At 35.2% G+C, this 19,969-nt stretch overlaps 1 protein-coding gene across 14 annotated transcripts in view; it reads left to right on the top strand.

Moving 5' to 3' along the window:
* Positions 1–19,969, top strand: part of csmd3b (CUB and Sushi multiple domains 3b) — a 1,026,877-nt gene that overhangs the window by 384,468 nt on the left and 622,440 nt on the right. For 8 of the 14 annotated variants that reach the window (XR_015517225.2, XM_087296027.2, XM_087296026.2 and 5 more), the window contains one exon: positions 526–733. The exons of 2 other annotated variants lie outside the window; for them this stretch is intronic. Coding sequence is in view for 5 of the 12 variants with exons in the window: in XM_087296027.2 (XP_087152153.1) it covers positions 526–733 (208 nt within the window). In the remaining 7 variants the exon portion in view is untranslated. The remainder of the gene's footprint in view (positions 1–525; positions 734–19,969) is intronic. 4 more of the 14 variants (XM_087296029.2, XM_087296028.2, XM_087296035.2 and 1 more) reach the window with 1 other exon arrangement.

Raw genomic sequence — 19,969 nt, 5'->3', positions numbered from 1 at the left:
TGCCATGCGTGTGCGTGCATATGAGTGGATGCTTGTTTGTATAAATTATTTCCATATAATTTATCATGTTTGCACAGACTAGTCCATGTGTCTTTATCTGTACATAAAGTATTGCAACTCGATATTTCCAAAGACAACGTGACAAATTGCTAATTGTATATATTTATTAAAATAAAAGACTGCTGTCAAATTTAATTGGAGCCACCAGCAGAAGTGACCAGAGATCCAGAGCTCTGAGTCCGTTTGGAAATGCAGCTGGGACCTTGTTTTGTCAATGCCGAAACCAAAGCATGATAAAAGGAATTATGGGATAGACAATAAATGCCGCAGCAATGGCTTCTCCCTTGCTTAATAATAAACGAGCAACGTTTGAAGCGTTAAAATTGGCGCGTATACCACGTTCTAAAATACATTGGCGCACCAAAAGTCCAAAAAAAGGTTCAGCTGTCATTTTCTGCTGTATAAGTATGTCTAGAAATTAAAAGGCCAATTCCTAACACAAGTCTTTTCGTGTTTGGTTGACAGCTGAGGACACATGTGGTGATACTCTGAGGGGTTCAAGTGGCATCATTACGAGTCCCAATTTCCCGAGTGAATATTACAATAGTGCGGACTGTACGTGGACCATACTTGCTGATCCCGGAGACACCATTTCCATCATTTTTACAGACTTCCAGACGGAGGAAAAATACGATTATTTGGAGGTGGAGGGGTCCGAGCCGCCAACAATATGGTGAGTCTGAGCGCTTGCTCTAGATTTCTCACGCTCATCCGTCTTGTGGCGTTTTGTTGGGTGGAGAAATGTTCGCTTAATCTCATCGTCTGTGATTTAGACGCAGTCCTGCATGCGTTAACAGTGTCGTGCCTGTGCATCATGTGTCGTCTTCCTTTATGGATGTCATGGTTAGCCGTTATGGAAGCGTCTAATGTTTATATCATCATAATATTTCACCTCTCTGCTGTTTATCGATCGGCCTCAAATTGGGGTATTGATTCACTCCCTCCAGCCTTGTCTACCGTGGTGGTGATGATTGGTAAAAGATGGGTAATTATTATTACGAAGCTTTTTTTTGTGTGTGTTTGTTTCGCTGTGCTACATTTGTTAAATGGGGAAAATCCATTGCATGCTTGTCCTCTTAGAGGAAATGAACATGAGTATCGATCGCCCAAATGCCCTTCCTCTTCACTTTAACGTTACAAATTGAACTGGAGCCAAGTTTTTAATTGCATCTCATTTGGACAGTGTGCTTTTGATATCAGTCAGTGTCATGTAGGGCTCGTGGAGTGCTGAAATGTTGGTGTTGTTACAGGCGTCCCGTATAATTCTGTATATCTCTTAGGGATGCAATGATTCACCTGGCTCACGATTTGATACAATACTAATCTCTAGGGTTGTTGCAATACGATTAATCTCACCATACTAAACCAGCTGAAGTATTACAATACCAAGTAGTATTGTGATACTGTAATTAATAGCTCAAATTATAAAGAAAATTGTCAGAAATACTTTATTTTATGTTATAATAGCCCTACTTGAATTTAATTCATAATTCCCTCAAGGCCAAAAAGTATTAATTGCACCACACTTCACCTAAACTTTATCCATTCTTTTTGTTTATTTTGTAAATAACTGACAAAAAAATACATTAAGTGAAGATACAAATTATACTGAATGAAATTGGTTACAAGAAGAGTATTTTCCAAAAAAGTTAGGCTATATGAAATGGTCAAATATAGTTTCAATGTTTCCTGTTGCTTTAATCAGAATGAGAATCACTCATTAAAACTGTCGCCACCTACTGGAGATTTATGTGTCATGTTTATTTATTCAGGACAGACCCATAAAATCGATATCACACCCCTATACAGTACAGGCTTTTAGAAGCTATACAGAGGGATTTTAAGTGTCATTAACACAATATTATTCGCTTTTTGTTTCACCAACAAAACTATATTTTAACCCAAAACAGAGCAGTTCTCAAATTAATCTCTTTCTGAATGAATCAATTGAACCACTTATGAGTCATTCCAAATGAGCCGTTTGAACAATTCAAGTCAATGAATCACTCATTAAAACTGTCGCCACCTACTGGAAGTTTATATGTCATGTTTATTTATTCAAGACAGACCCATAAAATCGATATCACACCCCTATACAACACAGGCTTTTAGGAGCTATACAGAGGGATTTTAAATGTCAGTAACACAATATTATCCGCTTTTTGTTTTTACAAACAAAACTATATTTTAACCCAAAACAGAGCAGTTCTCAAATTAATCTCTTTCTGAATGAATCAATTGAACCACTTATGAGTCATTCCAAATTAGCCGATCAATTCAAGTCTATGAATCACTCATGAAAACTGTCGCCACCTACTGGAGGTTTATGTGTCATGTTTATTTATTCAAGACAGACCCATAAAATCGACATCATCAGAAGGATATTAGGGGTCAAAGGCCGCATATACGCATTTTGATGAGTCTTCTCATAAAGCTGAAATGAGCTTAAATTACACTTTCAGTTTTGATCGTACAGATAAGATCAAAACATCAATCAAATCTGTTAGGCGTCTAGTTTTTATTGTGTACACTCACAGTGACAACAAATGGGTGATAAGGATAATAAACAGTGTAGGCGTTTTCTCTTTTCTGTCACTGAGAACTGTTTTTAGAAATGCGTCAGTAAAATGCTAAATTAAACCAAATGAAATATGTAGGCTAATAGATGTCTTCAGTGGTGTGCGTACAGCACCGTTTCCTTATCCACAGAAGTAAAGGAGTAAAGAGTAAAAGTAAGGAGAGAGTTAAGAGGCCAAATGGCGGAGGCTCGTTCTTTATCCTTGCGCTGCAGATAGTCTGTTTAACTGTTTTCTCCAGCCTTATCTCAGGAGGAAACGTAAGTATTTTACGTTTTGTCAGTTTAGTGGCTAATTCCTACAAATTCGTACAAGTTTAGTTGTACAAAAATGTCCAATTTTTAAAAAGGGGGCGTTTCACCCAACCCCACCCCTAAACCCAACCATCATTGGGTAATAAGCAAATCGTACTAAATTAAACAAATTAGATCAGACAAATTCATACAAATTAGCCACTAAATCAAAAAGTTACGAATTTGCCGTTAGATTGCGTTGGCTAGTAAAGTTTTTTCCACTTACAAAGTCCGGCATGTCAATAGAAAGTGCACCATGGCGTGACCTAACTGACTCTTAATAGGGGCTTTAGGAGATGAGACTCTGATTAGTTTAATGCATGTCATGCTCAAAACACACCCAGAACTCATAACAAAAATATGCACAACCCTGTTACCAACTGTGTTTTTCCATCCTTAAAATAGCAAAAGTGGATTTGGACATGCCCTTAATGCTTTTATGCCATGAGCTTTAGACTTTGTGCCTAGATCGTTACAATAGAGCCCTTATAGAGCAGATACCCTGATGTCATTCTCTCCTCTTTACTATCTAGCAACAGTCACTACTCCATTAAGCGCTCGTAAGATTTCTTATGATGCGAAGAAGTGGTTTCAGGCACACGGCGGCAGCATGTTAACACATTGTTTACAGCGATTTATTCAACACGGTCTCTTTGCGGCAAGCAACGAGATGTCAAAGACGAATTTTGAAAGCAAGCCGGAGTGCCTGATTTGAATATTCATGTTATGCAGATGAGCCGGTCTTCTTCCAATGCTGATTGCTGCATAAACAAAGCACAGCGGACATCAGAGAGTGCCGATATATGATCGCAACAAGCTTTGCTGCCCTGCGTTTGCTCGGCTAATTCATCCGCGACTAGATCAACAGATAAACCTGCCTCATCACTTAATCATATCTGACATTAGTTTTGCCACGTATTAATCTGTCTCGTGTGTAATTAATTTGTTTTGCAAACGAGCGCTTGCTTGACCTTTTGTGTGATTTTTAGATTAGGCAACCACACTGCTTACAACCGTCAGAGTGTCCTGACATCTTTTTCACGTGGTTCTGGGTCACTGGCGTTCACTGATTGACTCTTATTGGATTAGCCAAAGCTTGGAGATGCTGGAAACTCCAACACCACAGGTAGTCTGCACTCCGGCGATTGTTTAATTGATGTCTTTAATAAAGGATGAGCTGCGTTCTGTGATCGAGCAAGGAATTTTAGAGGAGTGTTGTCTGGAGTACCTCTAGCAAACTAAGGACAGATGTGCTGGAAATTAAAAATAGTTAATGCAGGTATATTTATAGGGTCATTTATTGGCTAATTTAAACCTGCAATTTGCAAAAACAGGCTACTGCTTCTTTTTGAGGTTACATGTGAAATGGCTCGTTTTTATTCTTGCCTGTGCAAATGTTTAATTAGGAAATTACACAGACAGTTATTTTCGCGTTTCCTGGAATTATTTGCAGCTAATTGTCAATTAATGATGTTGTAAATGGTGCGTGATATCTAGAAATTAGAGGCTTTTTTGCTGTTTTTAGCATTAAAATGAGAAGGTTTATTCTTGGTTTTAATGTAGACTTGAAACATTTCTTTATTTTAATACATTTTGAATTATGTTGATTATGAAAATTGTATATATTATATTATATTATATTATATTATTTTACTTTATTATATTATATTATTTTACTTTATATTATATTATATTATTTAATGATATATTATATTATATTATATTATTTAATATTATATTATGTTATATTACATTATATTATATTATATTATATTATATTATATTATATTATATCATTTTATATTATATTATATTATATTATATTATATTATATTATATTATATTACATTATTTTATATTATTTTATATTTTATTATGTTATTTTATATTTTATTATGTTATATTATTTTACATTATATTATATTTTTTAATATTATATTATATTGTTTTATAGTATATTATAGTATATTATATTTTATTATATTACATTATATTATATTATATTGTATTATATTGTATTGTATTACATTATATTATATTATATTATATTATATTATATCATATTATATTATATTGTATTGTATTGTATTGTATTATATTATATTATTTTACATTATATTATATTATATTATATTATATTATATTATATTATATTATATTATATTATATATTTCTAAACATAACGTTTTAATAACTCATTTCTATTAACTTATGTATTTTATATTTGCCATGATGACAGTAAATAACATTTAATTAGATATTTTTCAAGACACTTCTATACCGATGGTTTGTTCTGTAGACTATTAAAAATATATAGCTTAAAGGGGCTAATAATTTTGACCTTAAAGTGTTTTTTTATGTAAACTGCTTTCATTCTAGCCAGAATAAAACAAATAAGACTTTCTCCAGAAGAAAACATATTATCAGACATACTGTGAAAATGCCCTTGCTCTGTTAAACATCATTTGGGAAATATTTAAAAAGGGAAAAAAGGAAAGGGGGGCTAACAATTCTGACATGCACATGTAATTCTGATTGTTTATACTGTATTTTAGAATTCAGATCTTCAGTCTAAGACTTTTGCACCTCTGATAGCCTGCAGTTTCTCATCTCCTTTGAGCTGTTCAACCATCAAAGGCATTAAGGTGTCTTCAGCTGGCTTTGCAGTCTACTTCAGGTTTAAGTTCCTTCGAGCTTCACTGATATCTGGATGGTCATTTCTCTGAATCCATCACTCACTGGGCTCTTTAGGAGAGCTGAAGTCTGGTGCTTGGCTTCTGATTCTGCTCTGACACCTTCAGTTCAGCTGGACTACAGAGATCTGTCCAGGCTGTCAGGGTTTCAGAGAGCACACTCCAGCCCAAACACTCACAATACAACCACACTGATTAGATGCAGCTCTGTTGTTAGAGCAGAAACCATTGAAGCCAAAACACGACAGAAAAGCTGCCATAAATGTGTTTTAGCTGCTTTCCCTTAAGGCAAGACACTGATGACAAATCAAGGGAAAGGAATTGCCTACCATTTCAATTTCCCCAGTTGATTAATCACATTAGGAATATGTTTTATAAAGTTGGCAGATTTACATATGCAAATGAGGTGTTATTTAATTAAATATGCAATCGTTTGCATAGATTTCTAGGACAAAAAGTCAGGTTTATTTTTAAGGCATATTTACTCTGCAAACAGATTGAGGAAAAGAAAAAAAAAAGAAAAAAAAAAAAAAAAATATATATATATATATATATATATATATATATATATATATATATATATATATATATATATATATGGTTATATTATTTAGTAAAAATAAAATGTAAATAATCAGGCAAATTATGTATGAACTTTTATACCTTTGTAAAAAAAAAAAAAAACTTAATGCAGGTAAGAGCTACAGTCAAAATTATGCACCAATAATGCACCCCCTTTTTCAAATATTTCCCAAATGATGTTAAACAGAGCAAGGATTGATCACATCAAGAATATGATTTTTAAAGTTGCCAGATTTGCATATGCAAATGAGGTGTTATTTAATTAAATATGTATTATTTGCATACATTTCATAGGCAAACAATATTAAATATATAAAAGAATATTTGGCTTTTACACTGCAAACTGATTTTTTTTTTGTAAAATAAATGTAATTAATCAGGGAAATTATCCATGAGCATATACCTTTGTAAAAACCCTTTAGAATACAGGTTGGAACTACAGTTAAGTCAAAAATATTCATCCTCCTGTGATTTTATTCATTTATTTATTTATTTATTTATTTATTTATTTATTTATTTATTTATTTATTTATTTATTTATTTATTTATTTTATTTTATTTTATTTTATTTTTATTAAATATTTCACAAATTATTTTTAACAGAGCAAAGATTGATCACAATAAAACCCTTTTTTCTAAACTTGGCTGATTTAAATATGCAAATTAGTTGTTATTTAATAATAAAAAAAAATTCAGAATACAGATATGGAACTAGAGTTGAAGTCAAAATTATTAGTCCCCCTGTGAATATATTTTTGTAATTTTTTTCAAATATTTCCCAAATGATGTTTAACAGCGCAAAAATCGATCACAATAATAATACATGTTCTAAAGTTGGCAAATTTGCATATGCAAATGAAGTGTTATAATTTTTTAGACTCAAACAGACACTTTGACACTGATATGATGCGATTTAAAAAAAACGCAGAAAATATATATTTTTTTTCTTAAGACTAAAGTATCTGTCAGCAAAATCTCAAAACCAACAGGTGTCTGAAAAAAAAAAAAAAAAAACAGTTTTTGCCTGCAGCGTCTCGCTTAAAGTTTTCTCCACTAGTATCTGCCAAAGTGTAATATCAAGTGCTACATCTCAAGGCGTAAAGTCCAAAAAGTCGGTGCCCAACAAATGACTGCTGTCCGGAAATAGATCTCTCATTCAAATCAAGGCCTGAAACGTCTGGCTTCAGCCCGGGACAGAAGAAGAATGAGCCATTTCTCACTGGGGAGACAGTGGGATTAACTCACGACAACCGCTCATTACATCCCATCACAATTTATCCTCTGGTTTTATTGGAGATGATTGGATTAGATCACTTTTGTCCTCCTCCATCACTCACGGGATGGCGATGTATTGACCATGTTTAAAAGGGCAAGGCAACCTCGCGTCCTGTTTACTGCTCAGCGAGAGTCCAGCGCACTGGATAATTCAATGTCTTTTTCATTCTGTGGTCTGTGTCTGTGTTTATTTATCTGCAGCGCAGGTTATTTGAGCAACGGAAGATTGTGTTTGCAGGACGAAGGCTAGTTTGCCTTAACATGATGATGCTGTTTGTTGAATATCGTACAGTGCCCTGACGGATGACAGTGAGAATAGTAGAAAAACACAGACTTTAAGATGCGAGTGGTTGTTTAGCTTGCTCTGAAACTGCACATTTCCTGTTATGTGAACTGTGTAGTATGTCTACATTTATAGTATTTGACAAATGTAACCTAATGGCCTACTGCTTCTGCTGAGATTTTAAAGTGTGCGTTTAGTGGATGCTTGACTATCCCACAAGGCCACTGGAGAACTTATTTTAAAGAAAGTAAAGAGGTATTGGAAGTGAAGCAATGTCTAGTGGAAACAACAACAATACCAAAAAAAGAGTTGTTTTTGTGTGCATATTGCAGGAGTCTCCCGTATTTCAGACCCATCTCCCGTTTTGTCATTTCTCCATTTCTCTCGGAAAACTCAAGGAATTTCACCCCCTTCCCCAGGGGCCTCATGCACAGGCCCGGATTGGCTAATCGGGAGGACCGGGAGAATTCCCGGTGGGCCGGTCCGTTTTTGGCCGCGAGGGCCGGTGTCCGTAGCTCCAGAATCTTTTGCTCTCAGCAGTCACACTTTTTAAATTTATTTATTTACTTGACCACAGCCTTTTTATTCATTATTTTACCGCAAGTCTTCACTTTTCGTCTATTTTAATGATTATAAAAGTCAGTTGTGTCTCCATTCTGAACACAGTTATTGTGGTCCAGCGGTTAGCATGTTAGGTTAAGATGCCGCGGACTCGGGTTCGATCCTCATTAGAGTAACTTATTGTTTTCGTTTTTATAGTTAAGACATATAATACTGTTAGGGTTGTTGAACATTTGAAGTTCTAAAGCAGCTGTTTTTTCAAAAAAAAAAAGACGTGATAGTGTGATTAGAAACTGATTTGGAAATGACCTTATTTTAATATAGTCAGTCGTGAACTGAGGTGGGCCGGTCTAGGGCTTGAAACTCCAGGGCTGAAAAGGTGTCCCACTCCGGCCCTGCTCATGCATAAAGACTTGCGTTGAAAACATACTAAAACATTGCGTACGCAATTCAGATGTAACACTATCTGGTTCAATCATCTGGTAATATTATATTCATACCGCGGTATGTATCACAACAAAACTAAATATTGCGATGTCAGATTTTTCCAATAGCGTGCCCTAAAGTACGCTATTGAAGTCTTGCAAAAGAACTGGTTATACACAATTTATTTTTTTTAATCTATTTCCGCAGAACCTCCTATACACTTACTTTCACAAGGCTGTACATGATCTGCTCTCTTGTTTTAATTTTTTTTCCACATTTCGGCTTGCTTAATAACCACATATAAATCCAAAATTAGAGCATGAAATTTAAACAGTGGTTTCAGGATCTGTCTAGCCCAGCTCTCTCTCTCTCTCTCTCTCACTCACACACACACACACACACGCACACACACACAGACTGTGTTTTGAATGCCAGCGCTGGACCCCTCCAGCTCCCTCTGTGTCTGGATGAGAGGCAGGATAATTAACAGTGCCCTTTTAATTCTGTGAACATGTAAGGCAACCTGGCATATAAGGGCTACAAATACAGTTACCTAACCATGATGAAAAATGATACAGACTATCAGGCCAGCGGAAAAAAAAAACGAAAACGAAAAGATGAGCAAGCTTGTCTGCCTTCTATTGTCCATGTACTTAAATGTTGCCCTGCTCCATTAGACCCTTTAAACTGTCTTCATAAACTGCACGTCAGCAGCTACCAGCACTCAGACACACTGTGTGATTTTGACCACTAGAGGGCGCATATTCACAACAAACAAAGGCGTAGTTTGATGATGGCATGACTGAGTGTGGAATCATGGAAGTTGTTGTCATCATCCGACAATACTAAAATATTCAACATTTATTTGAAAAGTATTTTTAAGATATTTTGATTGAAATATCTTGCATATGCATTTAAGTAAAAAACTAAATACATACAGAGAGCAATAAATTAGTTCATGTGGCACCTCATGACACATTGAAATCTTATAAAGCAAAGTGAACCTTGTAAAGGTAGTATTGAGCTGTGTTATAGGAATGACCAAGGGCTATCGTTTCAGTGAAATATACTCTCCTGGCCACTTTATTAGGTACACCCTACTAGTACTGGGTACTGTAATTTTCATCACTAGAGGGCGCATTTTCGCAACAAACAAAGGCGTAGTTTGATGATGGCATGAGTAAGTGTGGAATCATGGGAGTTGTGGTCTTCATTATATCCTTCTGGACTCCTGCAGATATCATATTGATAGATGAGCTATACAAGTATTCAACACTTACTATTGTAGTACACTAAATTAGCAGTTTTTCATATTGCGTGAATCATGCTTTAATTAAAATTTTTCCTCATTTATTGACGCATTTGAATGGTATTAATGGACCTTGATCTTTCTTCCAACAACCTTTAACTTTGTAAAGCTCGAAAAAGTGACTTTTATGAACTTTTTAATAGTTTAAAATGATATATAATCTGGATTGGTGTTGTATATTACCCTACAAGACCTTGTAATAAACATGTACTGTTATTTTTCAGACTTATTTCTTACACATTATATTATTTCAAGCTACTAAAATGGCAATAAAAGTCTCCTTGTTAAACTGTAGACTGTTGAAATTTCAACATTAAAAGTCGACACAGCAGAGATCAACATCCCATAATGCAATTCACAACTAGAAATAAACCGAAAAACACGTATAATATGAAAACTTTTAATTAACAGATAATTTTACAGTGTATGACGCAGAATTAAAGCTGTGAAGTGAAACAAGACAAGGTTTTGTTTTATTTTGAAGTAAATATACATGATCAGAAGCATATAAAGGCTGTCATATACAGTAGCTTCTTAACATGATCTTGATATGAAGAGATTACTCATTTCAATCCGTCATGACATTGTCATTGAAAAGCCCTTCCTCCTGTAATCGACTGGCACACAAAGGTGCTTTTCATATAATTTGAGCTTTTCTTCATTTCTTGCCAAAAGCTTAAATAACAACACGAGAGTGGATGGGTGGGGTGGGGTGAGGGGGGGGGACTAAAGTGAATTGAACATCAATTGAAAGTAATGTTATGCATTCCACGTTCCAATCAATTTTGCTGGCACACTAACCGACGTTCACTTCTGGGAAATCTGGAGCGGCCGGACGGAAGCAGCATTCAGAGCAGAAGAGCCTTCACTGTGACCTTGAGCACTGTGTGGACTTCAACACACACACACACACACATAGGTAAACATGCATATTCTCACACATTCATACATACACACACTTATACGTTTAATTATATGAACTTGCATATCGTTGATGTTAAAATAATTAGCCCCCATTTTAAAAACATATTTTAAGTCTCTGATGTCTGTAGAGTGTGTGTGAAGTTTCAGCTCAAATATCACACTAATAATGTTTTATATCTCTTTGAAACCATCTTTTTTGCCCCTTTTTAAATCTTTTTGGTGACTGTCACTTTAAATTCAAATGAGATTTTGCTCTTTTCAAAGGAGGGCGGAGCTACAAATGCCTGTGTCAGCATTGCAACAGATTCAAAACTTTAAAAGCGGACGACTGCTTCTCAGGGCTGTTTATGGTAATGAGGCAGAGATCATCACAAGTGGGCGGAGCTTTCCCCCTCTGAAGACACAAAGAATGTCAATCAAAGTGGGGTTATAAAAAATTTAATTCATAAATTTTACCATTAGAGGCTGACTATTCACACTGTCACCACACAACTGTGTTTAAACAAAATAAAGGCAGACAAAATCAATTAGTTATTAATAATTAGGTATCAAATATTAGTTATTAGAAATGAGTTATTAAAACTATTATTATTTTTATTATTTTTATATATGTTAAAATCTTCTTTGTTAAGCAACAATTGGGAAATATATTTATAGGGCTTATCATTTTGACTTAGCTGTATGTACTGAAGAAACTTAAACTTACCTTTTTTTTAAAATACATAATTCTGTGTGATTTATAAGCATGTTTACCCATAGGGACCCCACAGTGACACAAGTCCCCATGAGTCAGGTTTACAAAATAGGCTCTTTGTGAAAACGCACCCCTATATACATTTCTGGAGATCACTAATTATGTAGCCAGAGGTACGTATGGCTGCATTTTGTCTTTTAAAACGAATGCGATGGTGCCTTATGACGCCATTCCTTTTTTGTGTGTACATCGGCGGATTTGAGACATAAAGAAGAGTTGACTACGACAATGGGCTTAGACTCCGGCGAAGAATGGTTCCAGATAGCAGCAACAAAAGCCCAAAAATACAATAAACAAGTAAATAACAGGGTGAGAATGCAGTAAAATCTGAAAACGTGGAAAAAATCAGGCACCGCGGGGGCTTTTCTTTTTCTGGATGCTTTTGAAAACACTATCGAGTGGGTTTAAGGAAGGAGGTGGCTGCTGGTCAATCAGAGCTTTTGAAAACACTATCGGTTGGGTTTAGGAAAGGTGGTGTGCACTGGACAATGGGTTCTTTTGAAAGCACTATCGGTTGGGTTTAAGGAAGGAGGTGGGCGCTGGTCAATCGGTGCTTTTGAAAACACTATCGGTTGGGTTTAAGGAAGGAGGTGGGCGCTGGTCAATTGGTGCTTTTGAAAACACTATCGGTTGGGTTTAAGGAAGGAGGTGGGCACTGGTCAATCGGTGCTTTGGAAAACACTATCGGTTGGGTTTAAGGAAGGAGGTGGGCGCTGGTCAATCGGTGCTTTTGAAAACACTATCGGTTGGGTTTAAGTAAGGAGGTGGGTGCTGGTCAATCGGGGCTTTTGAAAATACTATCGGTTGGGTTTAAGGAAGGAGGTGGGTGCTGGTAAATCGATGCTTTTGAAAACACTATCGGTTCGGTCTAAGGAAGGTGGTGTGGGGTGGTAAATCGGTGCTTTTGAAAACACTATCGGTTGGGTTTAAGGAAGGTGGTGGGGGGTGGTCAATCGGTGCTTTTGAAAACACTATCGGTTGGGTTTAAGGAAGGAGGTGGGCGCTGGTCAATCGGTGCTTTTGAAAACACTATCGGTTGGGTTTAAGGAAGGAGGTGGGCGCTGGTCAATCGGTGCTTTTGAAAACACTATCGGTTGGGTTTAAGTAAGGAGGTGGGTGCTGGTCAATTGGGGCTTTTGAAAATACTATCGGTTGGGTTTAAGGAAGGAGGTGGGTGCTGGTAAATCGATGCTTTTGAAAACACTATCGGTTCGGTCTAAGGAAGGTGGTGTGGGGTGGTAAATCGGTGCTTTTGAAAACACTATCGGTTGGGTTTAAGGAAGGTGGTGGGGGGTGGTCAATCGGTGCTTTTGAAAACGCTATTGGTTTGGTTTAAGGAAGGGTGTGGGAAGGAGAAGGGTGGGTCAGTTGATCAGTCAGTCAGTCTACAGCAGCCTCTGGTGAATTTATATGAGGACAGCAGGCGCAAATGGCACTCGTGAGAGAAATTTAAGATCTAAAAAAGCATAACAAAAGCGAAAACAAAAACTGCAAAAAAAAACACGTAGCTCCTGGGACAAATTTGGCGCTCTCTAGAAATGTATATAGGGGTTCGTAATAAGACTGAACCTGGGTTGCAGGTTTAAGTCAACACTGGGGTATAAAAAGAAGCACACACACACATTTCACACATCACTCCAGTACACAGTGTCACGATTATTAATCATTTCGTATTTTTATTTTTTTTATTAAAATGTTGTTATATTTTAAATGATTACATTTAATGTTAATAAAATATGGGTAAAACCTAATGGCAAGATATAAAGATTTCAAATGACAATTAGAAGGCGGCACGGTGGCTCAGTGGTAAGCACTGTGGCCTTACAGCAAGAAGGTTGCTGGTTCGAATCCCGGCTACACCAGTTGACATTTCTGCTTGTTCTCCTCATGTTGGTGTGGGTTTCTCCAGGTGCTCCTTGGTTTCCCCCACAGTCCAAACACATGCGCTGTAGGGGAATAAAAAAACTAAATGGTCCATAGTGTATGAGTGTGTGTGTGAATGAGTGTGTATGAGTGTTTTCCAATACTGGGTTACGACTCGAAGGGCATCCGCTTTGTAAAACATATGCTGGAACAGTTGGCGGTTCATTCTGCTGAGGCAACCTTAGAAATAGAGACTAAACCAAAGGAAAATGAATGAATGAATAAATCACAATGCATTTAAGTGTTTTGGGGTCAAACTTTAGTTCTATATACTTGTTTTGTTTTTTAATAAATCATTATAATTAAACGTCAGTCGCTTTGATGCTTGAAAACCCCCTTTTTTACTTTTTACATACTGTTCCTTTAAATTATTTTTAAAATACAAAATGTAAAGTTTTATAACATTAAAGAATGAACTGAATCACACAGACACACGCACACACACACACACACACACACACACACACACACACACACACACACACACACACACACACACACACACACACACACACACACACACACACACACATTGTCCTTCGAACCACTTGAGCATTACAAAACACAAGTCAGGGTCTCTCCAGAAAGCCCTCGCTCTGCTCTTTAGAAGCCATTAAAGTTGTCCTTCTGTGGAGCTCAGAGTTCAGCGCGGTTCAGCGTCAGGACATTTATCAGCGGCTCCGCAGACCTCGAGCAGCCCAAAGTGAAGGTGGCAGGACACCAGAGGCTGCGGGCGCTGCCAACAGAGAGATAAGACGCTTGGACCGCAGCGTCTGGCAGGAGCCGCAGCGTTCTGGAGCCTCACAGTCCTTCAGAAAGACCCGCTCCTGCCAATTCCTCCGTGTAGTCAGGTGGGATCCGTGTTAATCCGGCTAGTGATCCACTCGCTCTGCACTCGCACCCCTATGGAGGGTTTTAGCGGATGCAGGTGCATTTGTAACAATTAGTGTGATGCTGCTGGCTCTATGAGAGCGGCCTCGTGCTCAAACTGCACTGTGTGCTTTGCTTATGGCTCTTTTAAAGGTCTCCTGAAATTAAAATACATTTTTACATTTTCTTTTAGTTTAAAGGATATCTATTTGCTAGTGTGCTCCAAAATTTGCGTTTAGAAACATGTAAAGCTTGTTGTTTGTCACTTTTGCCTAAATCGGTTAACATTTTATTTCATGTCACCTCATGCTTTAATTTCTCATCAATTCTTTTGACCAATCAAATGCTCTCTTAAATGGGAAGAATCTACTCTTCTGTCCTCATGTCATGTTTAACTTAAGATTACATCAAACATCGAATAAAACGAATGCACATTTCAAAGCACTTCACCGGACCTTTAACCCTTAAACAGGCATCATAACTATCTGATTGCCCTTTTATCCATATTGTTATCATTATTTTCTGTAATTGCGTTTTTTTTTTAATCTTTTGTAAAATTCAAGGAGTGCATCTTAAAGGGTTAAAGACAGAGAACTTTTAAAAACAGTTCTTTATTAACCAAATTACTTATTATTATTATTATTATTATTATTATTATTTCTAATAGTAAATTATCCTTAAGCATAATATTTTATTAAATAATAACTATGTTTCTTGCATCCAATATGTATGTAATGTATGTTTATTTCATGTATTATTTTATTATTATTATTATTATTATTATTATTATTATTATTATTATTATTATTATTATTGCTATTAGTAGTAGTAATAGTAGTAGTAGTAGTAGTAGTAGTAGTAGTAGTATTGTTGTTCTTATTATTATTATTATTGTTGTTGTTGTTGTTGTTGTTATTGCTATATTATTACTATTATTATTATTATTATTATTATTAATGAATAATTCTAAAAAGTATTATTATTAATATTATTATTGTTTTATTATTATTATTATTATTTCTTATAATTAATTATTTTTAAACATAATTTATCAAATATTGACTGCATGGTAACTTGCATTGAATATTTATGTATTGTATATTTATTCCATGTAATATTACTATTATTATTATTATTATTATTATTATTATTAATATTATTATTATTTTTTAATTATTATTATTCTTTCCGATACATTTTTAAATTTAATAATTTATCAAATAATATTACCTACAGGTTTTCTTGTATCAAACATTTATGTATGTTTATTTCATTTATTATTGTTGTTGTTGTTATTGTTGATTTTTAAATATATATATATATATATATATATATATATATATATATATATATATATTATTTATAAATATGATTAAGTATACATTTTAACTTCACGTTTATTTATTATGATTAGGAAGATTAATGCAAGTACTTATTAATGCTATAAATGTAGTTCTTAGATTGCATTTTTTAATAGTAGTAGTAATAATTAGTAGTAGTAGTAGTATTCTTGCATTCAGAATATCTCAACATTACATATCATTTGAGCATTTTGTTTATTTTCATGATTACACTTAGTCCTGCAGTAATAATATTTTTAACTGCACAGCTAATCTCTATTTGCTGATATCTCTCATAGTCCTCTTGCCATATAACATACTCAGACGATTTTGCCTTAGAGAGTGACTTTATTTCCATATGTGCTGCATGGCCATGAGCAGAAATCTGTTCAGAATCTTCAGCACAAATCAGCACACTGAGTCTCTCTCTACCCGAAGGCAGCTGTGTGGGACTCAGCATCAGCTTCATTCAGAGCTGTGCGACTGAGCCAAAATGGCTGCTAGTCAGGAACAGCCAGCATAAAACTGATGGGACATCACGTAGCTTTCATTTGTGTCCAGTATGAAGTGTGTTTGATTGGTTTTCTGCACCTCACGTCTCTAGAAGAACACTTTTCAGTCTCCAGAGAGTGTTTAATAATTCATCAACATCAAAAGTCAAAGCTATTTATTGAGTTAAACTAATAAAGCTATAATTTTTAAGTAATGTCAAACTTTAACTGATCATCATGCTTCCCCAGTTGATTGATTACATTGAAAATTGCAGAAAAAAAAATACAAAATCTAAATTGTCATGTTTAATTATGCAAATAAGGCACTGGATAATTAAATATGCAGTGATTTGCATATTCTTCTAGCACACGAATCTTAATACTGGATGAAGTCAGGTGCAACACTCCAATGTATTTATTGGAGACTTTAGAGGGGTATTGGGGATCTCTCCTTTTATTATGCCATAAATATGCTGAAAGTACTGAGAAGCCACAGGACTTGTGAAATAAAATGTTGTTTATGATTAGGTAAATTATGTAAAATCCTTCAGAATAGAGATTGAATAAAGCTGCAGTTTGGTGTATGTTAGTGTGTATGCGACTGAAGAGGAGATTTGTGGCGGTAGGAAAACTCATTTTGAGAAAACAGACTATTAGTAATAAAATATGTATATTATATATCACAGCAAAATGTGATACTGTTATATGCCTAGCAAGTAGGGCTGCACGATACTGGGAAAAGATGTGATAATGTATTATTTTCAACATTTCCTCAAAAAAAAAAGCTATTTTATAAGCATTTATTTATTTATTTATTTATTTATTTATTTATTTATTTATTTATTTATTTATTTAATGATTAAACTAAAATAAACAAATAATCATATATATTTTTTTCTGATCTAATAGATTTTCTGATCTAAAAAAAAACTGTCAAAATGCAAACATTTAGACTCTATGAATGAATGAAAAGTGACAGATATTCTAACTTTTATTGGCTGTTAATATTTTATTTGACTCCCATTATTAGTATTTATTTTCAGCTCTAGGTTCACCTTCTAGCTAGTAGCAGAAAGGCACCTGCTGGTTAGGCGTGTTTAAAGATAGTAAAGCCCCATCTGATGGTCAAATTTGGATTAACCATCAGTCCCGATAGCCTCGGTGTAAGTAAACCAACATATTTTTAAGCAATCCTGAGTTTGTATTATCAATTATTGTATTGGATTTATATTATCAATAAGATATGAACGCATATGTTTTTAGTTAATTATATCTTAATAAACTTAAGTCAATCATGTTCCAACTTAATGTTATGAGCAGTTTTAAGTCACTTTAATTTAATATACAGTTGATGTCAGAATTATTAGCCCTGAATTATTAGCGCCCCTGTTTATTTTTTCCCCAATTTTTGTTCAATAGAAAGCAGATTTTTTTTTCAGGACATTTGTAAGCATAATAGTTTTAATAACTCATCTCTAATAACTGATTTATTTTCGCTTTGTCATGATGACAGTAAATAATATTTGACTAGATATTTTTCAAGACACTTCTATACAGCTTAAAGTGACATTTAAAGGCTTAACTAGGTTAATTAGGGTAACTAGGCAGGTTAGGGGAATTAGGCAAGTTATTGTATAACGATGATTTAATTTGTGGACTATCAAAATAAAATTGATTAAAGGGGCTAATAATTTTGTCCTTAATGTTTTTTTAATTAATTTTTTAATTAAAAATAGCTTTTATTCTTGCTGAAATAAAACAAATAAGACTTTCTCCTGAAGAAAAAAATATATTATCAGACATACTGTGAAAATGTTCTTTCTCTGTTAAACATCATTTGCAAAATAAAAATAATAGGGGGGCTCATAATTCTGACTTCAACTGTAAGTTTTCATGACTCATAAGGCAGACTCCCTAGTTTTTCACGGTTTAGCAAATTTTTATTCATTTATTTTTTCCTGGTTCATTTCCCACTAACATTTAAGCACTGTTGAGTGCGTTCTTAGTAGGGTTGGGCATCTAAGCTATAATGCCAATCCGATACGCATCTCGATACAAAGAATACGATCCGATATATTAGCGATACATTTGTGACATATTGCGATGCAACACGATACGATTCACACCCATATCATGATACGATGCGATATTTCAGCACTAACTAATTAAATCAAGTTTATGAGATGATGTGAAAGAGGATGCTGTGCCATTGAATGAGTTTGATTATTTATTAACCAAGCAAAACCAAGACTTTTTTTACAAACTGGCTCTTCTCTCAGAGCCAGAGTGTCAGTTTACAGTAGAGGGCCATTTTAGAACATATAGCACATATTATTTAAGTATTTTCAAGATAAACAGAATGTATAAGTGCAATATAAATTAAATATTTATATATATATATATTTGCACTCTTTCAACATAAAGGTTTACCATTGCACAACAAGAATTGTGATTTAACTTTTCAACTATGAAAACAAGTTTTACAAAGATATTTTGCCACTGATTATTCAAAACTTAAGGTTGTGAACTAGCAGTGTTATGCTGCTTTGAAACATCACTGTCACTGTAACAAACCTGCAATCTTCTTGCTGTGAGGTGGTCAAACTACCCACTGTGCCACCGTGACACCCATTATTTTTATCATTATTATTATTATTATTATTATTAAATAAAAATTAACAGGAGGAGGTGTTTAAAACCTTCGTTCTCCGTGACACGAGGCTGAATATCTTTGCAGATGAACAATGCAATAGCATTCGTTATTGGCGTAGAGCGAGCAGAACTGTTGCGCACGGAAAAAAAACTTGCAATGCTTTTTTCACCACTTTTGGAGCTGGTTGAAGCAGTGCGAAAGCCGGGGATGCAGGAACACTGGAAGATGCTTTCACAACAACACCGCGGCGCCGCTTCAAGTGAGATTTCAGATTAGTCGTACTGCCCGCATATTTTACAGATGCGCGGCACATTTTGCAAATTGCATCTGTCCTGTCATGTCGTCCATCCTTAAATCCATAATGTTGCCATACTTTAGATTTAAAACTCAGTGGGTAATAAAATGTTTGTTTTGCTTCTCGCGCTTTCTGAGGGCGCTCCACTAGCTTCATCCGCACACCTGATACACTGAGTTGTAGTGTGTGCACATCCGCAAATCCGTTGCTAAGGCTTACTTTATGTAGGTTGATTAAATTATGCGCCAAAAACAGTTTGACAACACTTGTTAATAAATAAAAAATACATTCTATATTAAAAATATAAGCTGTATCTCGGAAAAATCGATGCATCTCGCAAAAACCGATGCATCTCGATTTGCTTCCAAAATTTCATTCATCCTCTGCTGCTCAACCGATGCACTCGCATCGTGCACGCGCATGACCGCGTATCGATACATATCGGTTAATCTTCCCATCCCTAGTTCTTAGGGTGCTTTCACACCTACACTTTTGTTTTGGAACCTGTCTCGTTTGCCCAGTTAGCGCGGCTCATTTGGCATATGTGAACAGGGCAATCGCGCTCCGTTCCGCGCCAAAGTAATCGCTCCGAGATCGCTTGAATGAGGTGGTCTCGGCTCGATTAAAACGAACCCTGGAGCGGTTCGATTACAGTGAGAAA

The sequence above is a fragment of the Danio rerio genome, chromosome 19 (genome assembly GCF_052040795.2).
Source record: "Danio rerio strain M-AB ecotype USA chromosome 19, GRCz13ab, whole genome shotgun sequence".
NCBI lineage: Eukaryota > Metazoa > Chordata > Actinopteri > Cypriniformes > Danionidae > Danio > Danio rerio.
Note: the sequence above shows the minus strand (reverse complement) of the source record. Positions and strands in the feature narration are given on the sequence as shown.